At 46.5% G+C, this 23,208-nt stretch overlaps 1 protein-coding gene and 1 long non-coding RNA gene across 5 annotated transcripts; one reads left to right on the top strand and one right to left on the bottom strand.

Moving 5' to 3' along the window:
• Window positions 1–197: 197 nt before the first annotated feature.
• LOC111185542 (uncharacterized) lies at window positions 198–10,562 on the bottom strand. The gene is made up of 3 exons (XR_002647570.2): window positions 10,328–10,562; window positions 9,780–9,928; window positions 198–409 (listed from the first exon to the last, which is right to left on the bottom strand). It is a non-coding gene; the product is annotated as an uncharacterized LOC111185542 (long non-coding RNA).
• On the top strand, window positions 10,445–20,963 carry BOD1 (biorientation of chromosomes in cell division 1). Of its 4 annotated transcripts, none has more exons than XM_089909674.1 (5): window positions 10,445–11,080; window positions 12,754–12,816; window positions 14,828–14,952; window positions 17,410–17,476; window positions 18,771–18,880. In XM_089909674.1, exons 1-5 carry the CDS (start codon window positions 10,598–10,600, stop codon window positions 18,870–18,872), a joined length of 840 nt encoding a protein of 279 aa, XP_089765800.1. In that variant the 5' UTR covers window positions 10,445–10,597; the 3' UTR covers window positions 18,873–18,880. The 4 variants fall into 4 exon arrangements, with proteins under 4 accessions (XP_089765800.1, XP_089765801.1, XP_022450810.2 ...); XM_022595102.2 differs by lacking the exon at window positions 17,410–17,476 and adding an exon at window positions 20,173–20,963 and having other exon boundaries at window positions 10,554–11,080; window positions 18,771–18,967; XM_089909675.1 differs by lacking the exons at window positions 17,410–17,476; window positions 18,771–18,880 and adding an exon at window positions 20,173–20,963 and having other exon boundaries at window positions 10,456–11,080.
• The last annotated feature ends 2,245 nt before the right edge of the window (window positions 20,964–23,208 follow it).

The raw sequence follows: 23,208 nt of genomic DNA, 5'->3' as shown, positions 1-23,208 counted from the left end.
TCTCTCTCTCTCTCTCTCTCTCTCTTTCTCTCTCTCTCCCTTTCATTCATTCATTCACTCCTGCCACACTGCACATTCTCCCCTCCTCCCACGGCAAAGCCCATTGTCATTCTGGTGGCATTTCAGCCCACTGCAGGCGTAAGGAGGCTCCCTCTTCCAGATTTCTCTGTCGAATCGCTGACAAGGACAAAGCCGTTAGGAGCGAGATTCGGTAACTAGTTTTTTAATTTTCATGGCCGGAGGTTGTCAGGACAGTGCAGAGAAAATTGCCAACGATTCGGAGAGTGGCCCATGAATCTGGGGCAGAGCAGGCGAGAACAAGGGAGCACTTCAGCTGGGGCGGGGGTGTTGGCAGCCACTCGGATGAGAAAGTTCTCTTCTTCCAAATTTCTTTGATTCAGATGCCGTGCTAATTGAAAAAGATCGATTCAGCAATTTTTCACCCTTCCTCAATAAAGTGTTTTAGAGGGCTGAGAAAGAAAAAAGAGAAGGGGTACTCCAGGGATCCTTCTGTAGGGTGGGATAAGGATCAGTTGATCATAGGTTGCTAGGAAATGGGGGTTATTAATTTGAGGGAGAGTTGTCATATTCCCAAAATTTACTTTGCATCCTTGGATTACAGCACAAGCATATCTCCAGATTAAGGCACACTGTGAGAGTGAAAAGATCTGCATCCCAACCCCAAGCTCAGCCACAGAGTTGCTGTGTGGCTGTGGGTTGGTGGCTTTCCCTCTCTGAACTATGAAAATGGAGGGGATTGAATAAAACAACTCCTAATATCCTTTCCCATCTCTGTGCTTCTCTGCCTTTACCAAGCCCATCAGGAATCTTTTCATTGCTTCCAGTCTGAGGTCTCTGGTCTCTTGAGTAGACTCTCAGATGGATCTGAATTGTAAGGACTGGCCTGTGACCTCCCAAGAGGTAAGTGATAGAACGGTGGCATCAGGACGAACAGTTTTCATTTAACCCTGTCATGCCAACCAAGATTCCCCAGCTGGATATATTCGGGCAAGCTAACACAGAATAATGTGGTGAACTTGCACTGGGGTTTTGTTTTATGGTTCCCAGAACTATCTCAAATACATTCTCTTTCAAATACATTCCTTACAACCACTCTATAAGTGAGGTCCTATAATTGGCCCCATTTTACAGATAAGAAAAGTGAGGTTCACATGCCCAAAGGCTGACCAAGTCTGACCAGAGCCCCTGCCCAGCACCCTTTGGCTTGCTCTGGCCTAAGACAGACAAAGGTTGCTCCCAGAGAAGCAGCTCGTGCAGGGGAGAGAAGTCAGGTGCATCTTGCCAGATCCTTCCTTCCAGCTCCTGGCTCCCGTGCCGCCCCATGCTGCCCTCTAAATTGGTTGTATCCATCCAAGTCTCTTAGTCGGGGAAGCAACATAAATAAACTCGGTGATTTAAATTGAATGTGAATTTATCGAAAGGATACTGAGCAGCTCACAGATGAGACAGGAAGGCTGAAGAACTAGGCTTAGGGAGTAGGCAAGAGAAAAGGGAGGTCACACAGCCAGAATCACAGCCCAAACTCTTGCAACGGAACCAGCCCAACAATGTCACCCACTGCAGCTGCTACAAATGCCGAGCCCATGGTACTGCCGCTGTAGCACTATCTTCTCTGGCCTTGGCCACGTGCCTGCACCTGAGCTGCAAGGCGAGCTGGGAAAGTGGTACCTGGCATTTTCATCTATAGGAAGGCTCTGCCTCCCAACAAGTCTCAAGAGGGTAGAAGTTACCCCCAAAATAGGAAGGGCATTGAGATGTCAGGCAACCAAATAGATGGTAGGTGCGCACTGTTAGGTTAGGATGGGTAATGCTGTGATAACAAAAAAAAGTCCTAAGTTTTTAAAACGCCAAAGATTTATTTCTTGTTCACTCTACAGGTCCATCAGGGGTCAGCTGCGGGCTCTGCTCCCGGTCACAGGCTGATGGAGCACCCACCATCACTGGCCACTGTCACCTCAGCAGATGGAAAGAGAGATCTGGAGCAGCCATTGAAGGCTCTAGACCAGAAGTGACATCACTTCTACTCATGGCTCATTGGTTGGAACTAGTCACATGGTCCTGCCTTGCGGCCGGCAGTTACAATCCTGCCTTGGATCTAGAAAGCAGAGAGCTGGGACTACCCAGTGAATAGCATTAATGATGCCCACAGTCTACTACATGGAGCCCGCCAACCAGAGCCTTCCTAGGGAGGGATGGAGGAGAAGAAAAAGGCACTGAAGTGGAGTCAGGAGACCTGAGTTTCATTCCAGGTTGGGCCACTGGGACCTGTACATTCCTCTAGCACCCCTGAGGGACAGAGGAAACCCCAACTTCGGAGTGTGATCACGGAAGTGGTCCACTCAAATTGCACATGACAGCGGCAGATGCTCAGAGCACAGCCCACCAATGAAGCACTGGAGGGGCCAGGAGTGCCCAGAGCCAGGAGCCAAGGCAGCCTCCTGGAGCTCAGGCAGGCAGGCAGCCTCGTCCTCGCTCACAGGCTCCTTAGCCATTGTACTGTCTCCCCAGAATGATGGGCACTTCTCAGTAGCCCTAGTATCCCTCTGGAAATAAAGTCTCTACGGGCAGCAGGAGCTGAGATATTTGCTGTATCCACAGGCCTCTTGGGCCCATACTCTATTTCAGCTACAGAGAGGTGACTGGCCAGACTGAGTCCCAGGAAAACACAGGGAAGCAAAGCCCTGTGAGTGAGGGTCTGCCTGTACCTATGAGGGGCCTCAAACACCCCAGGTCTGACTGGCCCCCAGCCCTTCCTGAAGTTGCAGTGTTGACACTTCTAAAGGAGTGAGAACAACTATTGGTACCCTTGTACACCATGACCAACAGACTAAACATTTCAGCTTCCTTCAATACCCAGTCCAGGGAAAAGTTCAGGCTAACGTCTGAGATAAGTGGTCTTCATAGATACAGCACAGAGTACTAGTTTCCTCCCAATGTGCATCTGCCCCTTCTTCCTTAATAACATGAGCACCAAATTTTAACCAGAGGTTGTAACAAAAAGGTCCAGCAACACTTCCCAGCCTGCCCGCAGCTCCCTCGGGCCTGGGGACTTGGGCAGCCACCTTCGATCAGAGCTCTCAAGATGGCGGAGGAGGCTGGGAGCCTGACGGTCATGGAGCTGCCCTGTCAGCCTTCCTCCTGACTTTTACATGAGATAGACAAAATTCTTCTATTTTGTGGTTTACAATTATTCGCAGCTCAGAATTCCCTGGCAGTCCGATGGTTAGGGCTTTGCGCTTTCACTGCCGAGGGTGCGAGTTCAATCCCTGGTCAGGGAACTCAGATCCCGCAAGCCGCGCGGCACAGACAAAAAAAATAAAGTAAATAAATAAATAAAACAATTACTAACAGCAAAATTCAACTGTGGAAAGCTATCATAGAGGCAGAAACGTAATTGTTAACACTGCTGTCTTCAAAGGGGTGCGGAGCTTTTTAAGAGGATAACCTCATGTTTGGATGGCCTCCTCCATGGGCCTGGAGGTGCAAAAGTGGGCCTGGAGCTGAGTTTGGAAGAGAGGGCTTGAGAGGGCTGACTTGTGGTGCATCCCAACAGGAGTATCTGGCATTTCACAGGCAAGCCATGAGGGTGGGAGTGAAGAGGTAGGCGGAACCGGGGAGGGGAGAGAGGAGGTAATGAGTTGCACTGAGGCTGGTGCACCCATGAGGAGAAATAGCTGACCATGAATCCCTCGGGACATGTAGAGTCCTCTAAGAACAAGACGGTTGAAAGTACAATTTGCAGTTTGTTTGTTTTTAATGTTGCTGAAATGTCAGTGTCTCCTCTGATACTCTCAGAACTTCAATCTGTGCCAAAGGATCAAGGTGCTGAGGTTCACCTGAAAATCCATAAACTAAAATGAATACAGCAGAGGCAGGAGCTCCGAAGCAGAGACGACCATGGAGAAGTTGCAGAAATTGTGGAAGGGGTCCCGCCTGGCCTTCTGCAGGGCCTAGGAAGGCAATGGGGTGGGGCGGGGGGAGGTGATGAGGAAGGAGTGAGCAGTCTTAGCCAGCTCTCAAGGGGCAGGGACGCCCTAGCCAACACCTACCACGTGAGATGGCCCCTCTAGCCTCCTCATCCGTCTCCCTGCCCCCAGCTCCACCGGGTCCAGTCACACTCTGTGCTGTCCCAGAGAAATCTTGGTCAATTTTGCATCTGATGCTGCCCCTGCCCTGTTTAAAACCCATTGTCTCCACTCCAAGGTCACATTCAGCCTCTGAAACGGTAGCATTTGAGGTCCCAGCTTATTTCATCAACCTCATCTCTTTCTGGTCCCCACTCCACCCCCAATACATGCTCTGCAACCCATGGGACTGGCAACCCTTTTCAGAATATATCCACGCTCTTCAAGACGCTGGGCCTTTGCTCAAGCTGTACCCTCTGCCTGGGACCCTGAACCTCTCTCCTCTCTACCTACTTATCCAGGAAAGGTTCTTTAGTCGCAGCAGAAATGAATTCTGGCTGGTTCAATCAGTAAAGGTATGCAGTAAAGAATATGGGGTGGCTTCCAGAATCCCTGGGAGGGCCAGAGATCCAGGCTTGGAGACGATGTGGACAGGAGCCACCGCCAAATCACACCATGGAGATGCCACTGTCCCAACGCTGGCACAGAACAGCATGAGGTGCCTCTGGTGTTGCCCGTGCAGGTACCGGACACCCTGTGGGACCCCACCATGGCCCTTCTGGGGGCAGACACCACCTCCCCCAATTATGGAGCTTGCTTCTTCACATGGTACCTGCTGTGTCAAGTGCCAGATTGGCCTCTGATGGCTGAAGTCAAGACCACATGTTTGGGAAGCTGGGAAAGCAAGTCTCTGGGCTCCCAGGTAGAAGGGGGTCTCCCCATCCTGCCAAGACTCATAAGGTGGGGAGGGCCCAAATGCAGGAACATGTGCAAAGGCACTTCTACAAAGAAGGGCAATGCCCACCACACTCATTAGGACCCTGTCTGAATGCCACCTTCTGTGGGACGGCCCCAGAGCTGCCTCGATCAGTTACCGGCACCCCTCTGCACCCTTCGTACCTGCCTCCATTCTCAGGCACCACTGTTGATGGCCTCCCTCTAGGTATAAACCCCCTTCTTTTTACAGACAAGAGATGCAAGGGCCAGAGGGGAGATGTCACTGATATTTTCAAGGGAACCTTTAATCAAAGGTGATCACTTAGGTAGGAGTAGCCACCTGGGAACAAGGGTGAGGGCTGAGGGTAGGAGCTGAGGCAGGGATGACTGAGAGATGCTGGAAAACCCACATGCCAGAAACAATCACCCTTTCAGACCTGTTGATGGGGGTCTGAATTTTCTACCCAAAGTGCCAACCGTTCCAAACTTTGGCCCATTGTCAGAACCTCCTAGGAAACTTATAATAAATGCAGATGGCCAAGACCCACCTCTAAGGATTGATTCTGCAGATCTGAGGGGATGGCGGGGCATCTGTATTTTTAATGAGGCCCTCAGAGAATTCTGATGAACGCCAAAGTTGAAGAAAGACTGACCTCAGCTGTCTACAAAGGTACACAGAGTAAACTAGGTGGACTTATAGTCATTCCTAGACGTGATCTGAAGGGACGGGGCCCAGGAGAAGGAAGCTAATTCATTCATGCTTTTAGTTAATCATTTGTTAGTTAGTTTTTACATTCAGTCATTCCATAAATGATGGGTTTAGTGGAGGAATGGGGTCAGGGTTATATCAGTCAGCATGGGCTAGATTATGCCGCAGCGACAAACAACTCCACAACCTCAGTGGCGTAAAACAACCAAGGTTTATTTCTCACTCCTGCTGGTTCATTAGGGGCCAACCAGGGCCCCTACTCCATGTCCCCTCACTCTGGGGCTCAGCATGATAGATCAGCCACTATCTCAAATTGCGCTGGTTATCATGGCAGATGAAAGGAGAATTCTTGGAGGGTCTCACGTTGGTACTTTTAAAAAAACTTTTTATTGGAGTATAGTTGCTTTACAATGTTGTGCTAGTTTCTGCTGTACAGCAAAGTGAGTCAGCTTCACGTTGGTACTTAAACGTCCTGGCCCAGAAGTGACACAACTCTCCCTGCTGTTCACAGCTCACTGGCCAGAACCAGTTTGTAACTGGCCCCTAAATAACCCTTAGGGTGTTGGTTTAGGACTGCTGCACCTCGACGCCACAGCAGGGAGGGGCAATGCTTCTATCAGCAAGGCCAAGCTTTCCCAGATACCCTCAGCTTCTATCTCCTTGGCCAGAAATGGCACCTATGGTCACTCCTAGCAACAAAGGAATCTAGGGAAGTACACACTTCAGCAGGGCACACCGAAGCCCCAGACAAAATTGGGTTCTGTTGATACAGAAGGGGAATGGATACCGGATAGGCAACTAGGAGTAAATGATTCGATATGTGTGTCACTGGAGAATGAGAGATGGCATTGTAGGTGTGAAGACAAAGGCAGAGGACGGATCCAGACCACAGCAGCAATAGCATGGAGGGCTCGACTGTGAACTTGGCTTCACTGAGCCCACCAAGTTAGGGACTGGCTGAGAGGTTCTCTGTGTCATCACAAGATTAAAACTAGCAAAGTAATTAAATATGTATTAATTCTGAATATATATTATTCAAGATTTCTGCCCACAACAGACTACAGATGAGCATATTAGGATGTTGTTTCAAGACCATATGATTAGCTATCAGTGCCTACCATGTGCCACCTTCTGCATATATATTATCTCTACATTTCACGACAAACTGAGGCTCAGAAGATTGTCCTAGGTCACATAGACGATAGCAGAGGTGCTGGATCCAAACCCAAGCCAGATTCCAAACTTCCCATTCTTTTCTCTACATTATATCAGGATGCCTCTTCCACTCAGCATTCTTTAGTAATGATAATTCAAAATGACAACGTGTTAAAAACACTGCAGCCTGAAATGTTATCTAAGATGCATGTTAGGTGGGAGAGGCAGTGGTAGTATTGATTGGTGCTGAGGACGCCTGCTTATCAAAGCCCTGTTTTCTGAGTGTGTATTTGGATCCAATCTGTCATTAGAGATGCTGGAAAACATCGCAAAGAAACAAACAAAAAGCAGCCAAGATCCTTTGATGCAGATGTAGCCAATACACTACAGACAGGCAATCTCGAGAAACGCTGGATGCTGTCAATTAAGAAATGAATACCTGTCCAGCCTAAGAATTAGTAAGGCTCTTTGGATGAAAACAAGGAAGCAAGGAGAAAAAGGGCCACACCATGAACATGAATAAGGACCAACAACCTGTCTACCCCAAGTGGATGTGGTGTCTAAATGCAGCCCTGGGCTCTGGAATGCTCTTGCTTAAATAACCGGATCTTGGATTAGAAGGTTGGAAGGTTACCAAGGCAACACATAGACTGACTTCTAACCTTGGGGCCTGCTCCCAGCCCCAGGTTCCTAGTCCAGTTCAGTCACACATATGGAAAGCTCACTAGAACACCTAACCCCTCTGTATATATAGTCAATATATTGAGTATATTCTGCCATTTGGTGGAGGGAGGTATCAAAAATCTTGAATGGGGCTTCCCTGGTGGCGCAGTGGTTGAGAGTCCGCCTGCCGATGCAGGGGACACGGGTTCGTGCCCCAGTCTGGAAGGATCCCACATGCCGTGGAGCGGCTGGGCCCATGAGCCATGGCCGCTGAGCCTGCGCGTCCAGAGCCTGTGCTCCGCAACGGGAGAGGCCACGACAGTGAGAGGCCCGCGTACCGCATTAAAAAAAAAATCTTGAATGGCCTGATCCTACACTTAGAAGAGCAAATTTCCCATTTACTCATTCATTACTTTCTTCTTCCATCCATCTATCATATATTTACAAAGAGCCCGTATGTACCAGACACTGTTCTAGGTGCTGGGGACACAATGATAAATGAAACAGACAATCCATTCCTTCATGGAATTTAGAAGTTAGCAGAGGCGACAGTGGTTAATCAAATAACTTCCCAACCCAAATGTGAATTTGTGGCTGTAATATGTTATCAACACTTGCTGAGGACCAGGAATTATTATGCCAAGTGGATTGCTAAAATGGAACTGAGGCTCGGAGAGGTGATGCAACTTTCCCAAAGTCACACCACCTCAAAGTGATGGAGCTGGGCTTCCAATCCAGTGCCCCCTGATGCAAAAAGCCCACGCTCTTGGCTGCTTTTTCACATCTCCCTTGGCAAACTGTGTATCTCATTTCTAGTTTCTGCCCTTTCTCCTTTGAGATCTGGGTTTGGCCTGCAGTCTTTGACATAAAATATTCCAACACCTAATACGTACAATTCACTGGGCTCAGGAAACTTGTTACAGACAAATTTTAACAATGAGAGGCAACAATTATTTTTTCCTAAAGGATATCTGAAAATGAGATCACCACCTGGGCCAAAATTAAAACAGTGTTCTGCATAGAAATTTCTAAAGGTCCTGTATTATTAATACAGCAATGGCGCTCCCTGGTGACAATTATTGTGTATTACATGCTCCTTGACTTGGGGGAGGAATACATTTTGGATGTAGTGGAAGCTTCCTACTGCAAATTTGGACGAACAATAAGCCTCCCCTAGTCTTGATTTCCTTCACTCCTCGTTCCCCCGACCCCACCACACCCAATTAATATCAATTCCAGAGGCAACGTCACAGGTATAGGGTGCAGCCTCTTTTCACAGTTGAGAGTTCTAGCAACTAGGACACAAGGTCCCCATGAGACTGACAAAGGGTTAAACCATTTGCTGCCAATCTCCAGGATCACTGACCCATTTGGTCATGATGGATTGATCCATCATCTCCTACTTTCTCTTCTGAAAGTAGTGGCTACAAATGACACTCTCCTCCACCCACCTCCCCCGCTCCACACACACACACACACACACACACACACACTCTCTCTCTCTCTCTCTCTCTCTCTCTCTCTCTCTCTCTCTCTCTCTCTCTCTCTCTCTCTCTCTCTCTGACTCTACCCCATGATTATAGGAAATAGACAAAAATTTACACATCTACTTTGAGCTAGGCATTGAGCTATGGGCTGGGAACACAGTGATGAAGAGCAAGCTGTGGTTCCAGCTCTAAAGCTTACACTGTAGCAGGGGAAACAGGTGGCCAACTAGCCTATAAATTATTCACTTTTGATTATAATAATTGGTACAAGAAGGAGGCTCTGAGAGTCTATACCAGTGAGACAAGACCAGATTAGGTCAGAGGGTCAGAAAAGTTACCCTGGAGAAAGAGAGTAAGGTGTGCTGTGCCAAAATGGAGAAGAGGCTAGTCAAAGTCAGGGAGCTTGGAGGAGAATGGACATGAGGCCCAGGTGGTCTGAATAGGGCCTCTCCTGGGGCTAAAGGTGGGTGATGAGTGTGGTACAACTAGGAAGAATAGTCATTAGGTAATCTCCAGGATGGTGAAGTATTAAGAGAGAATGTTGGTCATTAACTTAACCTTTTAGGAAGATTTAGCTTGAGTTAAAGGATGAGTATAAACTAACATCCCGATTTTCATTTTAAGGGTTAAACTCTGTTAAATAGGAAATGGTGGAGTGGAGAGCATCCCAGATCTCTGTCTATGATGCCTCTTCCCAGAAGGCAAGGATATTGAAGAATTTATTATTTACAACCCCTCCACTGCTTATGGAAGATGAGGAAATAACAACAGCAAGCAGAATTGCCAGGGGCTGTGGGCAGGAGTTCAGTCAACAATGGACAAAAGGCTAAATGGAAGAGAGGACAGTGGTGGCAGTTCCAACAGTAAACTGGGGCTACAAAAAAATCAAGAAAAAAGCCTTACCTTTGATGCCAGCTAGCTCTCAGAATGTAGAACACCTTAGGTTAAACATTGCCAAGATTTGGATTCAGGAAACCTTTGTTCAAACCCTCCTCTTCCACCTCTAGCTACGTGATCAGGGTAACAAACTTTCTGTGCCTCCATTTCTGCCTCTGTAAAATAGCGATGACAAGATCTGCATTTTAGATTGTGAAGTAGTGTATGTGAAGTACTTAGCATCATGCCTGTAATATTCCAATTACTCAATATTCGTTTATTATTACTGACAATATTTAATATCTGGAGGGAAATACATAAAATAGAGAATCAGGGAAATTTTTTTACAGCAGTTTTCCATTATTTTTCAATTTTCTAAAATAAGTATGCATTTCTATTAAAATCAGAAGGGGAAATACATCCACAATTTCTGAATAAAAGAAATTTGACTAGTCCACTGCTTCCCACATTTCCTGGATCGTATTGTTCAAGAAAGGCGCGGGAATGCATGTTAAAAGCACAGATTCCTAGGCCCCGACCCAGAAATATTGAATCAGAATCTCTAAGGGACAAACCTGTGAATCTATACTTTCAATCAGCCTAGCAGACGATTCTTATAATCAGGCACTTTGAGGACGCGCTGATTTAAAGAGAGAGGGCAGTAACGGAGCGAGGAAGGCCAGCCCAGGCTGCAGCAATCACGAGGGCCTAAGCCTACAAGTCCCATACTGCCCCGCAAACTGGAGACGAGAGTCCAGAGCCTGCCGGGAGATGTAGTTTTCGTCGGCCAGACCTCTGCCTATAAGAAAGCTGGAGATGACTGCCGGAAAACCTCCTGCCCCACAATGCAGAGATCGGCGGTGTCGTCACCCGGAGAGCGCCATGGATGGGGCGGGCGGTTTCTGCCGCCTCTACCGCCACCTCTGCTGCCTCAGAAGCTGCCGTTGCCGCCGTCCCACCCGCCACCCCTTCCTCCTCCCCCGCCGCCGCCTCCTCCTTCTCCGGCCCCTCGGCCACCTCTACACGACCCAGGCCCTCTGTCCTTGAGAGGAATCCGTATTCAGTCTCCTTCGCGGGCCCGGGGCGCAGCCATGGCGGACGGCGGGGGCGGAGGGGGCACCGGCGCGGTGGGCGGCGGCGGCGCCGGCCAAGCCTCGGCGGGGGCGACGACAGGCGCGACGGGAGCCGGTGGGAGCGGCGGCCCCATCAACCCGGCCTCACTGCCTCCCGGCGACCCGCAGCTCATCGCGCTCATCGTGGAGCAGCTCAAGAGCCGGGGGCTGTTTGACAGCTTCCGCCGGGACTGCCTGGCCGACGTGGACACCAAGGTAGATTAGGCCGCCTGGGCTCAGGCGGGCCGGGCTGGGCATGAGGCTGCCAGGGTTGCATTTCGCATTTCCAAAGGAGAGAGAAAAACAAAAGACACCTTAAAAATCTCAGCAGCGAGGAGACCGCTTAGGGCAGTATAGGAAGCTTTCTGAGGGATGCCCACGTGGGTTCGGCTCCCAGCCCCATCACTATTCTGTGCGACTTAGCCCAGTCGCATCTCTCAACTTGGGGATCCAACACCGGTTTCACAGCCTGCCTATCTCCTGTCTTTCCCAAGATGGGACTCCTTTAAAGCCCTCAGTAACAAATCTCAGTATGTTAAAAACAGTGGAGAAAACCAGGTAAGTAAGCGTGAATGGTTTGAATGCACAATCATTAGCCTATAATAACTATTCCTTTTCTCTAGCTTAGTGATTTGCAGACTTGCATGCGCAGTTAATTGAGGTACATTGTTGTAGAACCAGCACCCTATTTTGTTCTCCATCATCGACTGAAAGGGATTTGGTGCCTATTTTAGATCCTAATGCCATAGGTCAACCAAGTCAACAGATAGTACAATGCTGTTTCACTTTACCTACTTGCCAAGGTTCATTTGTATTCAGTGAAGTCACGTGTGTTAAGTGTCAGACAAACAGCAGTTGCTGGAATATTCGTTTACTCCCTTTTCAGAAGCTTCTCCAGCAAGACTTAGGAGGCTCTGTTCCTGAATGGGCTGCTAGAGGGAAGTGATTTCTCCCCTCTGAGCCTATCATGGAAATCTTTTGCGGACCTCACAGCAAGATTGTGAGCTTAAAACTAGGCCTTAAAAATAGGGAAAGACCTTGTCCATGTACCCATTAAACATTTATTGATGGGGTTTGTGGATACAGGAACGAGCAAGTCACTACCCAGTCCTCAAAGATTGTATTCTAGGGTAGAAAACTGAAACGTAGACCAGATAGTATAAATAGTAAGTGATGTGTGCTGTTATTCTCCAAGATTAAAAACTCAAGGAGAAGTGCTGTCCTTGAAATGGGGTGTTTAATTTTCCTTCTTTAAGGTTCCCAGGTACATACTGACAGAGCTTTCACCTTTTCCAGCACTGGGTGTTCTCAGCTTCCCACTGCAAGTTCTGCACTCATGTTTCATTTGTCTCACTGGGTTTTGTGTGGCTTAATCAATGTAGTATACTATATTTCTTTAAATCGGTATTGAGAATCTGTTGGGGGAGAGGGAATTGGAGCCTTCACCACTTAACACCTCCTTAGATGTTCTCTCTGGTAGTCACCTGGTTGTCTTAATTCTTTTTTTTTTTTTTGCGCTACGCGGGCCTCTCACTGTTGTGGCCTCTCCCGTTGCGGAGCACAGGCTCCGGACGTGCAGGCTCAGCCGCCATGGCTCACGGGCTCAGCCGCTCCGCGGCACCTGGGATCTTCCCGGACCGGGGCACGAACCCGCGTTCCCTGCATCGGCAGGCGGACTCTCAACTACTGCGCCACCAGGGAAGCCCTGTCTTAATTCTTGAAGATAGTGTGTTTTAGACACATCCTTTGTTGCTTTAGTCCCATGGTTCTCAAAGTGTGGCCCCTAGATCATCAGCATCACCCGACAACTTGTCAGATTTGTTGTTAGGCTCCACCCCAGACTACAAACATAAAAAGTGTACTGATGGTGTTTGTAATTTACTTTGCAGTGCATCCAAAATATAAACAAACAGAACAAACTGATAGGTGAAGAAGAGACGGAGATAGTGATAGTAAGTATAATAAAATGTTAGTGGCAGGCACGTTAGGTCCTTTCACTTCATGAACTGAAGGGATTATTCTGTATTGTCAGGGTCTCTTAAGGTTTGGTGGCGACATTAGCTGTCCTTTGTCCTTTTCCCTGTGAACCGTTTCTGTCTAAAACTGGGTGAGTTATTTTGAATCGTAGAAGGCATAGTATCAGGATTAATGGTTAAAAGCTACAAATCTAATTCTAACTCCTGTAAGCCAAGGGGAAACTCTGTTGGCTCATGGGATCTAAGGAAAGCTAGAATGGATAAACTGCCAGAAGGGTAGGGATGCATTTGGAACCAGGGATGCTCCACTAGGGCTGTCTTTCATGCCTATTCTTCATAACTCTCTTAACTGTCACTGCAGAGCAGAGTCATGCATTTGGTTACTAGTATCTATTGGTTACATCTTACGGCTTCTTCCTCTAGAAACAGCTCCAGTTCAAAAAATCCCAGGAAGTGTCTGCATCGTCTCAACATGGGTAGGCACCCACCCCTGTAGCCAGGAGAACATGGCACCCACTGCCCTCCCCACAGTAGTGGGTAACGAAGAGGGGAAGATGGTTACCAGGAAACAGGAGTTGCTAGGCAGACAGTACAGGGGTATCTGTGAATTTTAGTCCTCACCCGTCTCCCTGCCTTACTCTCTCCAGGTTTGGTGGAGAGTCTTTATGCCTGTGAGTCATGGCCTTTGGGAAGAGCCCATTCATGGAGTTGAGGCCAGTCGATTCCTTTGTCAGTTTCATCGACCTGACTGTTAGCAAACTTTTGTCACAGTAACACTACATGATAAACCAAATCTCAGTGACTTATAACAAGCATTTGTTCTCATGCTGATGGGGCTACAAGTCAGCTAAAGTTCCTCTGATCTAGATAGGCTTGGTGCTCAGCTGTAGGTGGCCTGGGCTTGGGTCCAAGCTGTGGGTTGGGGTAGGTCTGCTGCACATGTGCTCATCCTGGGTTCCAGGCCAAATGGACAGGGGCTGCAAAGGACTCCCCTCATCAAAGGTCACCAGAGTACAAGAGCCAAGCCAGGTGGCACAGCCACATTTAGGACCTCTTGTCACTAACACTCCGTTGGCCAGAGCAGATCACACCGCTAAACGCAGTGTCACTGGGGTAGGGCAGTGTCCTCTGCCCACAGTGGGAGGAGAGAGGAATGAACAGCAATGCTCACTGCTACACCTGGTTTGGAGAGGGAACAGCTAGTGCGGCCAGAAGGTCTTGGAGGCTTAGAACATGCATTCCTTACGTTCACATGGATTCCTTGTGTTCATCAAGTTCCTTTCTGATTTTGTTCTGATCCTAGTTGGGTCTAGAACATCTGAGACCAATAAGTGCCTCTCAGGCTCCTTTGGGGACTTAAGTTTTGCTTCCCTTCAGCCTTTCCCAATGTTCCGTAGGCATTGACTTCAGTCTGCATTCATGAGTCATGCTGAGGGTTGGGTGGGCCTTCATTTTATGCGGAGAACTTTCCCGAGGCCTTGCTTGTGGCCAAGAAGACCCTGTGAGGTAAGCAGGGCAGTAATATTTGTTTTACAGACGGAAATAACTGAGACTCAGGTTGGCTGACCTGTCGAAAGTCAGAGAGCTAGTAAGCAATGGAGCTGGACTAGAACCCATTTCCTTTGATTTGGAAACGGCCTGGGTCTAACCTTGGCTTTGCCACATTTTAGCCTTGTAGGCAAGTTGTTTACTTTTTCTATGCCTGTATCCTCTAACATGAGAGCAGGAGAGAGCCAACAGGACCTCCCTCGTAGAGTTATTTGAAAAGTAAGTGGGGTAATAAAGCATCTGGCATTGTAGCAGGCACACATGTTGGTCATTAATCCATGCTCTGCCATGCTGCATGATGATCTTCATGGACACGATGGGAGTGTATTTAAGGGCCTGAAATTCTGCATTTCTGTGAAAAGCAGTGTTCTGAATGACTAATTTCCAAAACTTTGGTGCATGTAACTTCTGACCTTGCCCCTTCTTTTTAATATTTTAGCCAGCTTACCAAAACCTGAGGCAGAAAGTGGATAATTTTGTGTCAACACATCTGGACAAGCAGGAGTGGAATCCTACGATGAACAAAAACCAATTGCGAAATGGTCTGAGGCAGAGTGTGGTTCAGTAAGTAAGCAGAATTGAGAGCGAAAAGGCAGTTATCACAAGCGTGACTCGCAAGAAGGCCAATGCAAGGCACTATTTGGTCAAGGTGCATGGTACTTTCCAGCAAATGTGACATACAAGTTACAGCAGACCCCGCCCCTATTAAAATTAAGGTTCAAGTAAGCAAAGAACTCAATTGAAATTCTTGCTACCCACATAGGCCTCCCATGCACACCTCTACCAGGAAAGATATTCCAAATTGTAAGACTTATTTCATACTCTTTGAAGTTTTCAGTGTAACGTGAACATACGCTGGAGTTCATACCGATACATCAATGTTTGGGTCTTGGGCAAGAGCAGCTGGATCTTCTCACAAGTCAGTGTGGGTTATACAAATTTTCTGAATCCACACGGCCCCTCTAAAGTGTAATGGCAGCTTTCAGGAAGGCATGGAGTCTTATTAAGGTATATTCTTCGCAGTAGCAAACTGAACCCTAGTTAATGAGGTGCTACTGATCGCTCATCCAAGTGACTTCTCAGTGTCACTGGCACAAAAGTGGTGGTGGCTCATGAAATCCAGTGCCCTAAGATAAGCTTTTTCTAATACATTCAGAATCCTTTTTTTGCTCTTCATATCAGCACTTATGTTCAGGTTTTCTTGATCCACTATCTCTCCTGGAATATCTAAAAGCTTGTGAAGCCTTCCCCTTTAAAAACAGAAGTATCAGGGAATTGTGCCAAGTGAAAAAAAACCCAGTATCAAAAAGATAGTGGTGCACGATTCCATTTCTGTAACATTCGTGAACTAACATATACTTATAGGGATGGAGAATAGATTAGTGACTGCTAGGGCTTAGGGTCAGGGTCGGGGGGTGAGTGTGGCTAGAAAGGAGTAGCATGAAGGGGGTGGGGTACAGGTGAGTATCTTAATTGTGGTGGTGGTTACATGAAGGTCCTCATGATAAAGTTTTGCAGAGCTACCCACGCCGACGCACATGAGTGCAGCTGTAACTGAGATGTAAGCGAGGTCAGGAGAGTACCCGTGCTGGTTTTCTGGGTTTTTGCACCCACCCCCTTTGTTTTTGGAGGTATAATTGACATACAGCATATTGGTTTCAGGTATAATTAGTTTCAAACATAAAGATTCAATATTTGTATATATTTTGAAATGATCACCACAGTAAGTCTAGTTAACATGCGTCACCACATATAGTTACAGAATTTTTCCTTTTTCCTGTGTTCCTGGCTTTGATGTTGTACTGCAGTTGTGCACAGTACAAGCATTCGGGGTGGCTGGGTAAAGGAGTGTGTGGACCTCCCTATGTAATTCCTTGCAACTTTCTATGGATATATAATTTCAAAATAAGTTTTGTAAAATAGAAAAGGATGCTTATTAACGAGCTGGCACTTTCAGTATGGCTGTATGGCTGATGAAATCTGAATCTTTTTAAACGAAACTAAAATTTACAGAAGCTCTCAGAGTTAGGGAAGAAGCATGATACCAAAAGATGCCCAGTGCCTTGTCATTCTGGATTTATCACCCATTGCCTTTCTGTTTCTCTAGGGAGCAGACTGTGGCACTGTGGGATCCTTCAGAGAGAAGGGGACGATAGCTTCCACTTACTGAGCAACTATTTCATGTCTGGCCCTGGTCCCTATATGTGTTATTGTTAATCCCTACAAAAAACATAGTTGACAGCTGCAGTAACAAATCAGATGAAACTTTTTTTTTAACCCTGCCTTCTAAAAGATTGGCAAGCATATTAAGAAACTAAATCTAAACACCAAATATTTGAAAGGGTGCCATTAATGGTATGAAAACTGTCAACATTACTGTTAATTTCTAATACACAATGATGTCATTCTTGAGGTATGCATGTGGCGCTTCTCTTTATATACCTTTAATATGAAATGTAACACAGAAAGGTGCTTAGAACAGAGATGCAGTCTAACAAGTAATTAGAACATCCCTGTAGTCACCACCCAGGTTGAGAAATAGAACTTACCAGCACCCTCCAAAACACCCCGGACCTGCTTCCCTCCTTTCTTGATATACCTTCCTCCTCTCAGAAGGTTACCATACTTCTGAGTTGGATGGTCATTCTTTCCTTGCTTTTTTTTCATAGTTTTACCACCTATGTAAATATTTCCTCCTTTTTGATTTGAGCTAGAATGTATTTAACCTGAAAACATGGATTTGGATGTAGTACTGAGACACTTCTATGTGATTCTTGCTAACATTTTGAATTTGAGGCAAATTCTAATGAAGTTTTAAAGTGAAGATTTGCTACTTAACCCTGTAGATAAAACACTGCAGCCCTCAGCATTGGCTGGCTGGCCTGGCTGTTCAGGCCCAGAACCTGTATCCCAGTTCTGCAGCGTGGAGGGCTTAACAGGAAACCAGGCTCTACTGTTGAACCTAATTATGACTAATAAGTCTTTTAACTGCATATTTGTTCATTTCATCTTCCGTTTTAGGCTCCTGACAAGATCCTGTTTTCTCCGAACACTTTTAAAATCTCCAAGAAAGGGAGCTACACTCTTGGTACTTTGTTTTCCTTGGTCAGGCTTTCACCTCCAGTAAAGACCCCTGTGAATCTGACCTGGGAAGCGGGATGGTGTAGGTGGACAGCCGTTGGCTTGTGCCTGAGGAGAGGTGGCTTTGCTTCCCCACTGACCCATGGCCTGCTGCTGACCTCTCTGTGTTCCACGGTGCTCATCTCTAAGGGCACACATTGTCTATTGAGGTCTGCCCAAAAGTGCCCCTGTACTCTAATGGTGGTCTGTTTACATCTAGGCTTTCTGTTGATAAGCTGTCAGCTCCCACTGGATCTAGGAAGCACTTTATTCACTACTCAGCCTAACCAGTTCAAGGCCTGTTTCTCATCTCACTTATCACTGTGTGTGTTCACCCAGTTGTCTCCTTGGCTGTACCCTGACACACCATTTGCCCCATTACTGCAGGACCTATTTTTACCCAAGCAAAAGCTTGAATGGCCTAAGAACTCAAGTCTAAAGGAAAGTAAGTAAAACCTGTCCACCATGCTTGTGATGGTATTTGACTGTTTTAATCCTTCGAGGAGAACAATTCAGTTTGACCCTGCATGGACTATTTTCCAAACCCTTCAAATGAGATTTGTTTCCTGTGACCATAATCTTCCTCACTACCCACCTCTGGTGTTTGAATATAGACATCTTGACTAATTTTTGCTCTATTTCAGAAAGGATTAGGGATGTATTTTAGCCCCTTAGGAACTGAGAACCAGCCTGTTTCTTGTCTGTTTACTTGTTTGCTTCCAAGTTACCTAGTATGTGTCATAGGTAACAACCACAGCCGAAGGCCTTGTTGAATTGCTGGTGATGCTGTAAACATTCCCAGCCCTGACTGATTTGTGTTATATAAGGTTTAGGCCTTACTAGCCAGGTTGCTGCTAGAGGCTGCTTCTCCTGCTTTGACTTGTGAGAGGATAGATATTGAAGGAAATGGAGTCAAGTGGGAGGCTTACTGGCTTTGACAGACTGAGGTTTTCAACTCTCCCCGTGCCGTCGGTTCTTTCCTACCATATTGTTACTTGCTCTTTGTCTTTGGGACAGTTTTGTTTGGTTCTTTTGTACAAGGTTGAGGTGGGAGTGGATGAGATTGTGTATTAGGAATAATGATAGCTGCTGGTCATGAATTGCCCGCTAAAGATATCATGGCTTGAACCCTATGTGGTAAGTGGACTGCCCTGTGAAAGAACTCCCTCAAGGGGCTGTACTTTGGACCAGGTGGACATTTATTGGGCTCTCTCATGACATTTGGAGGCTAAATAATGGAATGATCTATTTGTCTTCTCAAGGTCAGGGATGTTGGAAGCTGGAGTGGACAGAATTATTTCCCAGGTGGTGGATCCCAAACTAAACCACATCTTCAGGCCACAGATAGAACGAGCAATTCATGAGTTCCTGGCAGCCCAGAAAAAAGAAGCTGTGCCAGCACCCCCTCCAGAGCCTGAAAGCCAGGACCCTCCAGCCCCATCCCAGGATGCTTCCTAAGGTCCAGTATCCCGTCTTTTTTTTTTTTTTTTTTTTTTGCGATACGTGGGCCTCTCACTGTTGTGGCCTCTCCCGTTGCGGAGCACAGGCTCCGGACGCGCAGGCTCAGCGGCCATGGCTTACGGGCCCAGCCACTCCGCGGCATGTGGGATCTTCCCGGACCGGTGCACGAACCCGCGTCCTCTGCATCGGCAGGCGGACTCTCAACCACTGCGCCACCAGGGAAGCCCCAGTATCCCGTCTTTTGTCCAGGAACATTCACCTCTGGCTTATAGATATAGAAAATGGATAGCAAAGGGATAAGCCATTACTGAGGGTCATGTTTCTTGTCTATTCAGAAAAGTATTTACTGCAAATGGACTTCATTTTGTTATGAGTCATGTTTTACTGAGAACTAATTAGTAATGTTTTCCTGTGTCTGTGAGTATGATTTTCTGTGCCAGCAGAGCTAAACGTTTAAGCTGTGAATAGATGTTTCATTAGAAACCATCTGGGATGATTGGTGTGCACAAGGCAAATTCAGATGAAAGTCTTGTTGTTCTGAAATTGTTTAAATGAGTCTCTCCCCTGGACATGAGTTAACTTGGGTTTACAGTTTTTATATAAAATCAAGCAATGCATTCTAAAGTGGCATCCTAAATGGGGCTCAGAGTCTGCTTTAAGCCCTGCTGGATTTCCTTGTATTTAGTAAGGATTTCAATTCACCACTGTCAGTTACCGTGGGATTCTTCTGTTATGAGCACTCCTTTTTTTCTTTTTTACATTTGAAATTTAATTTTAAAAATCAGCTCTAGATACACAAAACAATGCTTTTTGCAGAGCTTGGGAGACATTAGTAAACATAAGCAGCAATCACCAGGTAAGCAGTGGCGGACTCAACTCGGCCATTGTTTGCAACCATCAGGGTGTGCCTCATCCCCTCATTCTACTTCGGTGTTCTCTTTGTAAGATTCTTTAAGATGTCTGTTACTTTTGATAAATAAAATAAGCATCAGTGAGTGAACAAAGTGAGAACATCAGGCTCACATGGGGCACTCGAGAGAAATTGTCCCTTTGTACCTGTCTATATTAGGAGAAGACCTCAATTCCATTCTGGAGAGTAAAACATTCATTTCAAGTCTTTCTTTCTAGTTTAATTCCGTTGGGGATATAAAATTAAACATAACACAAAACTAACATTTTGATATGATTATCTTTTCTTTTTAGAATATGCCTGACACGTTTTGGAAGCTCCATTGAATTAATGGTGAAGAACTGGATTCAGTCACATAAGAGTACAACTTCAGAGTGAAGACAGGCCAAGGTCATCACTGATTTCACAATTCAACGTTGACTGTGGGGCGGTGTCCAGATAAAGTAGGGAGCAAATGGGCCAGTAGGAGAGTTGACCACGTGGGCCCCACGTCGTGCTGCCGTCTGGCCAGCCTGTCCAAGGGGTGACACCCACTAGACACTACAGATACATTAAGAAACACTACATCAACTTGGGGTCGTCCTGAAACAGACCTCTGTACTTGAACTTAGAGACTGTGTATGAATTTTAGGGTTTGTGCTTGGGGATAAGCAACAGCTACAATGAAGGCACATAACCAGTCCCAAAGATGCAATTTCAAAGAATGACAGTAAAGGTTAGCCAGGAGTAGGTATTTGACAATGCTTATTTGATACTGTTACTCAGAGTTTCAAGTAAGAGTGTACAAGCCATTAGCATCAGATAGCTTTAAGGTTGTTGTGACCCTCTTGTCCATGACTCTTTAGCTTCCGTTTCCTTTCCCCTGTAAGAGGTGTCAAAACATGGGACCCTAGAATGCATGAGGAAATGTAGAATTAGGTATAAGGAAAAACATTTGCAGGCTCTCTGTCCAGGGCTGCTTCCTATCCTGCAAGGGTTAGTGAGTCTTGGGTGTGTTTATTTTATTCTCATGTTTGTGTTTTTTAGAAGGTGAATAATTAATAAGTGGCTTAAGTTTTGTAATTAAATCATTTGATACTCTGAAGCTTCGACTAATTCTTAGACCCCAGGTGCACAGTGTAACCTTTGTCCTCGGCCTGCACGCCATTCCTGTGCACAACACGACTTAATGGCAGTGAAGGACTGGTAGGCATGCCGTAACTACCGTCGTCCTGCAGTTAGTGGGTGTAGCTGGAAGTGAGCAAGACGCTCCTCTCTTCCCCAGACTATTCGTGATGCCAGTCTTTAGTTGAGCGTACTGTGCTCTGTCAGTGTTTCCCAAACTTGTTTGCAGACGTGTCACCTGGGGATTTTAAGAAAAAAATGCATATTCTGATTCAGAAGTTCTGGGAGGACCCGAGAGTGTTTCTGACAGGTTCCAGGTGATGACTCGGCATATTGCATCCCAAGCCTTGGATGATATCAAAAATTACTTCAAACTAAGTGTCTTTCGTTCTTAGTTGAGTCTACTCCTGGATATTGTTACTCAGACTTTAACCTGTTTAGACTTCCACCTTTACCATCAATACCTGTAAGTTAGGACTGCACTTCCGTATTTAGCAAGATGTTTGGGCAACATGTGCCCTTACTTTAAAGCAAGCTGACCACGTGTTTAGGGCAGGCGGCAGTACTTCTGAAGTGTGTTCTGCTTCCCGCTGAAACAGGTTGGTGTCCTTTTCAGTTTGGAGTTCAACTACCAAGTCCTCAGTACCCAGAGAAGGGCCCCTCTAGTCCTCTTCACTCCACTAATAGGTAAACATGGAAGGGCCAGTCTTACCAGTCCTGTGCTCTGCAAGGAAGCTTCTCAGACTAGTATCCCCTCTTCAAGACCATGAACCTCCTTCCCTGGGAGGCCTCTGCCACCGGATGGAGGCCTCAGCAGAGCCCCTTTCTGTCAACCCAGCCAAAATCCTGCCCATCCAACACTGACCTCAACCCAGTGACAGGGCAGAATAGAGCAACCCAGAGAAGGTGTCCTTCTGCCCACAAATGCCCAAGTGACTGTTGTGTATGCTTTTTGGTGGACAGTTTTTGGTCCATCTCAGTTCTCTTTTTCTTTTTCCATTACAAGAGAAGGGTGTACCGTTGATGAGAAACACCCTAATTTTCACAGAATGTTAAATATGCCAAGATACCAAGGAGTTTTGTTCTTTTTTTAAAATCAGTATTACATCCACTAAGTCACTGTAGACTAGAGATAATTTTTTCAAATGAAATCATCAGGTTACAGGAGTAACTAAACTCCTCACTACTGTTGGGACAGAGGGCTGACTTGGACTCTTAGCTGAGCCAAATTGAAATGGAAGTAGTGCCCATATTCCCTTGAGTAAATGTAGTTAACTCGGCAGGCCGGGAAAACGAGACCAGATAAACAGCACCAGAGGGGCTGGGAAGCCCAGAGCCACCTCGGCTCTCTCCTTCTCTCCCGCGAAGCCTATTTGCATTGTCAGTGGAGTCCTCATGCTTGTGTATTAGGTTAGGCATGCAGAGCCTAGAAGATTCGTGTGTTCTGAGATAAAGTAGAAGAATTCCTCTCTGAGGAGGACGAGGCCACCCAAAGATGTCTCATCCTGAAACACCCTTGCTATATTCACTCCTAAACAAGAAACTAGTCTCAGACCTCAAGGCTTCTCTCCCTATAGTTGGAAAAACCACTGCCATTTGCAAAAGCCTCATGAAGCACAGAACTAACCTTTGTAAGACATCACCAAATATTACCAACCTTTAGAAACCATCAAAGCCTTAGAGTCGCGGTGATACAAAGAGCCCCATGCTCATTTTTGTAGTCCACTTCTTTGACCTGGGGCAGTGTCTACAGTTACTACTGGAGACGATCGCCCCCAGCATGTTCCCAGTTACTAGCCTAAGTGCTTGACTGGTATTGCCAAACCACCATGTCCACCTAGTCCAGACTGTCTAACTCCTTCTTGGCTTGTAGTGAAGTTTGTGGCTCCTAGATCAGATTTTCAATCATTGTTTTATCCTATTTCTGTTGTTTAACATTAACTTCTATTTACTCATCAGGGGATGGATGTCGGGATTCCCATGCATTCTGTAACACTCGTTAGCACTGTGGACTGAGTAAATACTAGCAGATTCATTACAGCAGTGCTTCTGAAAGCATACCACCCAACCACCAGCAAGCAGCATCAGTATCACCCTGGAACTGTTAGAAATGCAGCCCTGATCCCAGATCTGCCGATTCAGAGACTTGGAGAAGGGGCCAACAAGCCTTCCAGATGCTTCTGATGCACACTAAAAATCATTTTCACTTTCGGAACACTTTGGAA

The sequence above is a fragment of the Delphinapterus leucas genome, chromosome 3 (assembly GCF_059928025.1).
Source record: "Delphinapterus leucas isolate spDelLeu-1000000601 "Yukka" chromosome 3, BTC_Dleu_Yukka2, whole genome shotgun sequence".
Lineage (NCBI taxonomy): Eukaryota > Metazoa > Chordata > Mammalia > Artiodactyla > Monodontidae > Delphinapterus > Delphinapterus leucas.
The sequence above is the reverse complement of the archived record's forward strand: the minus strand, read 5'-3'. Positions and strand labels throughout refer to the sequence as shown.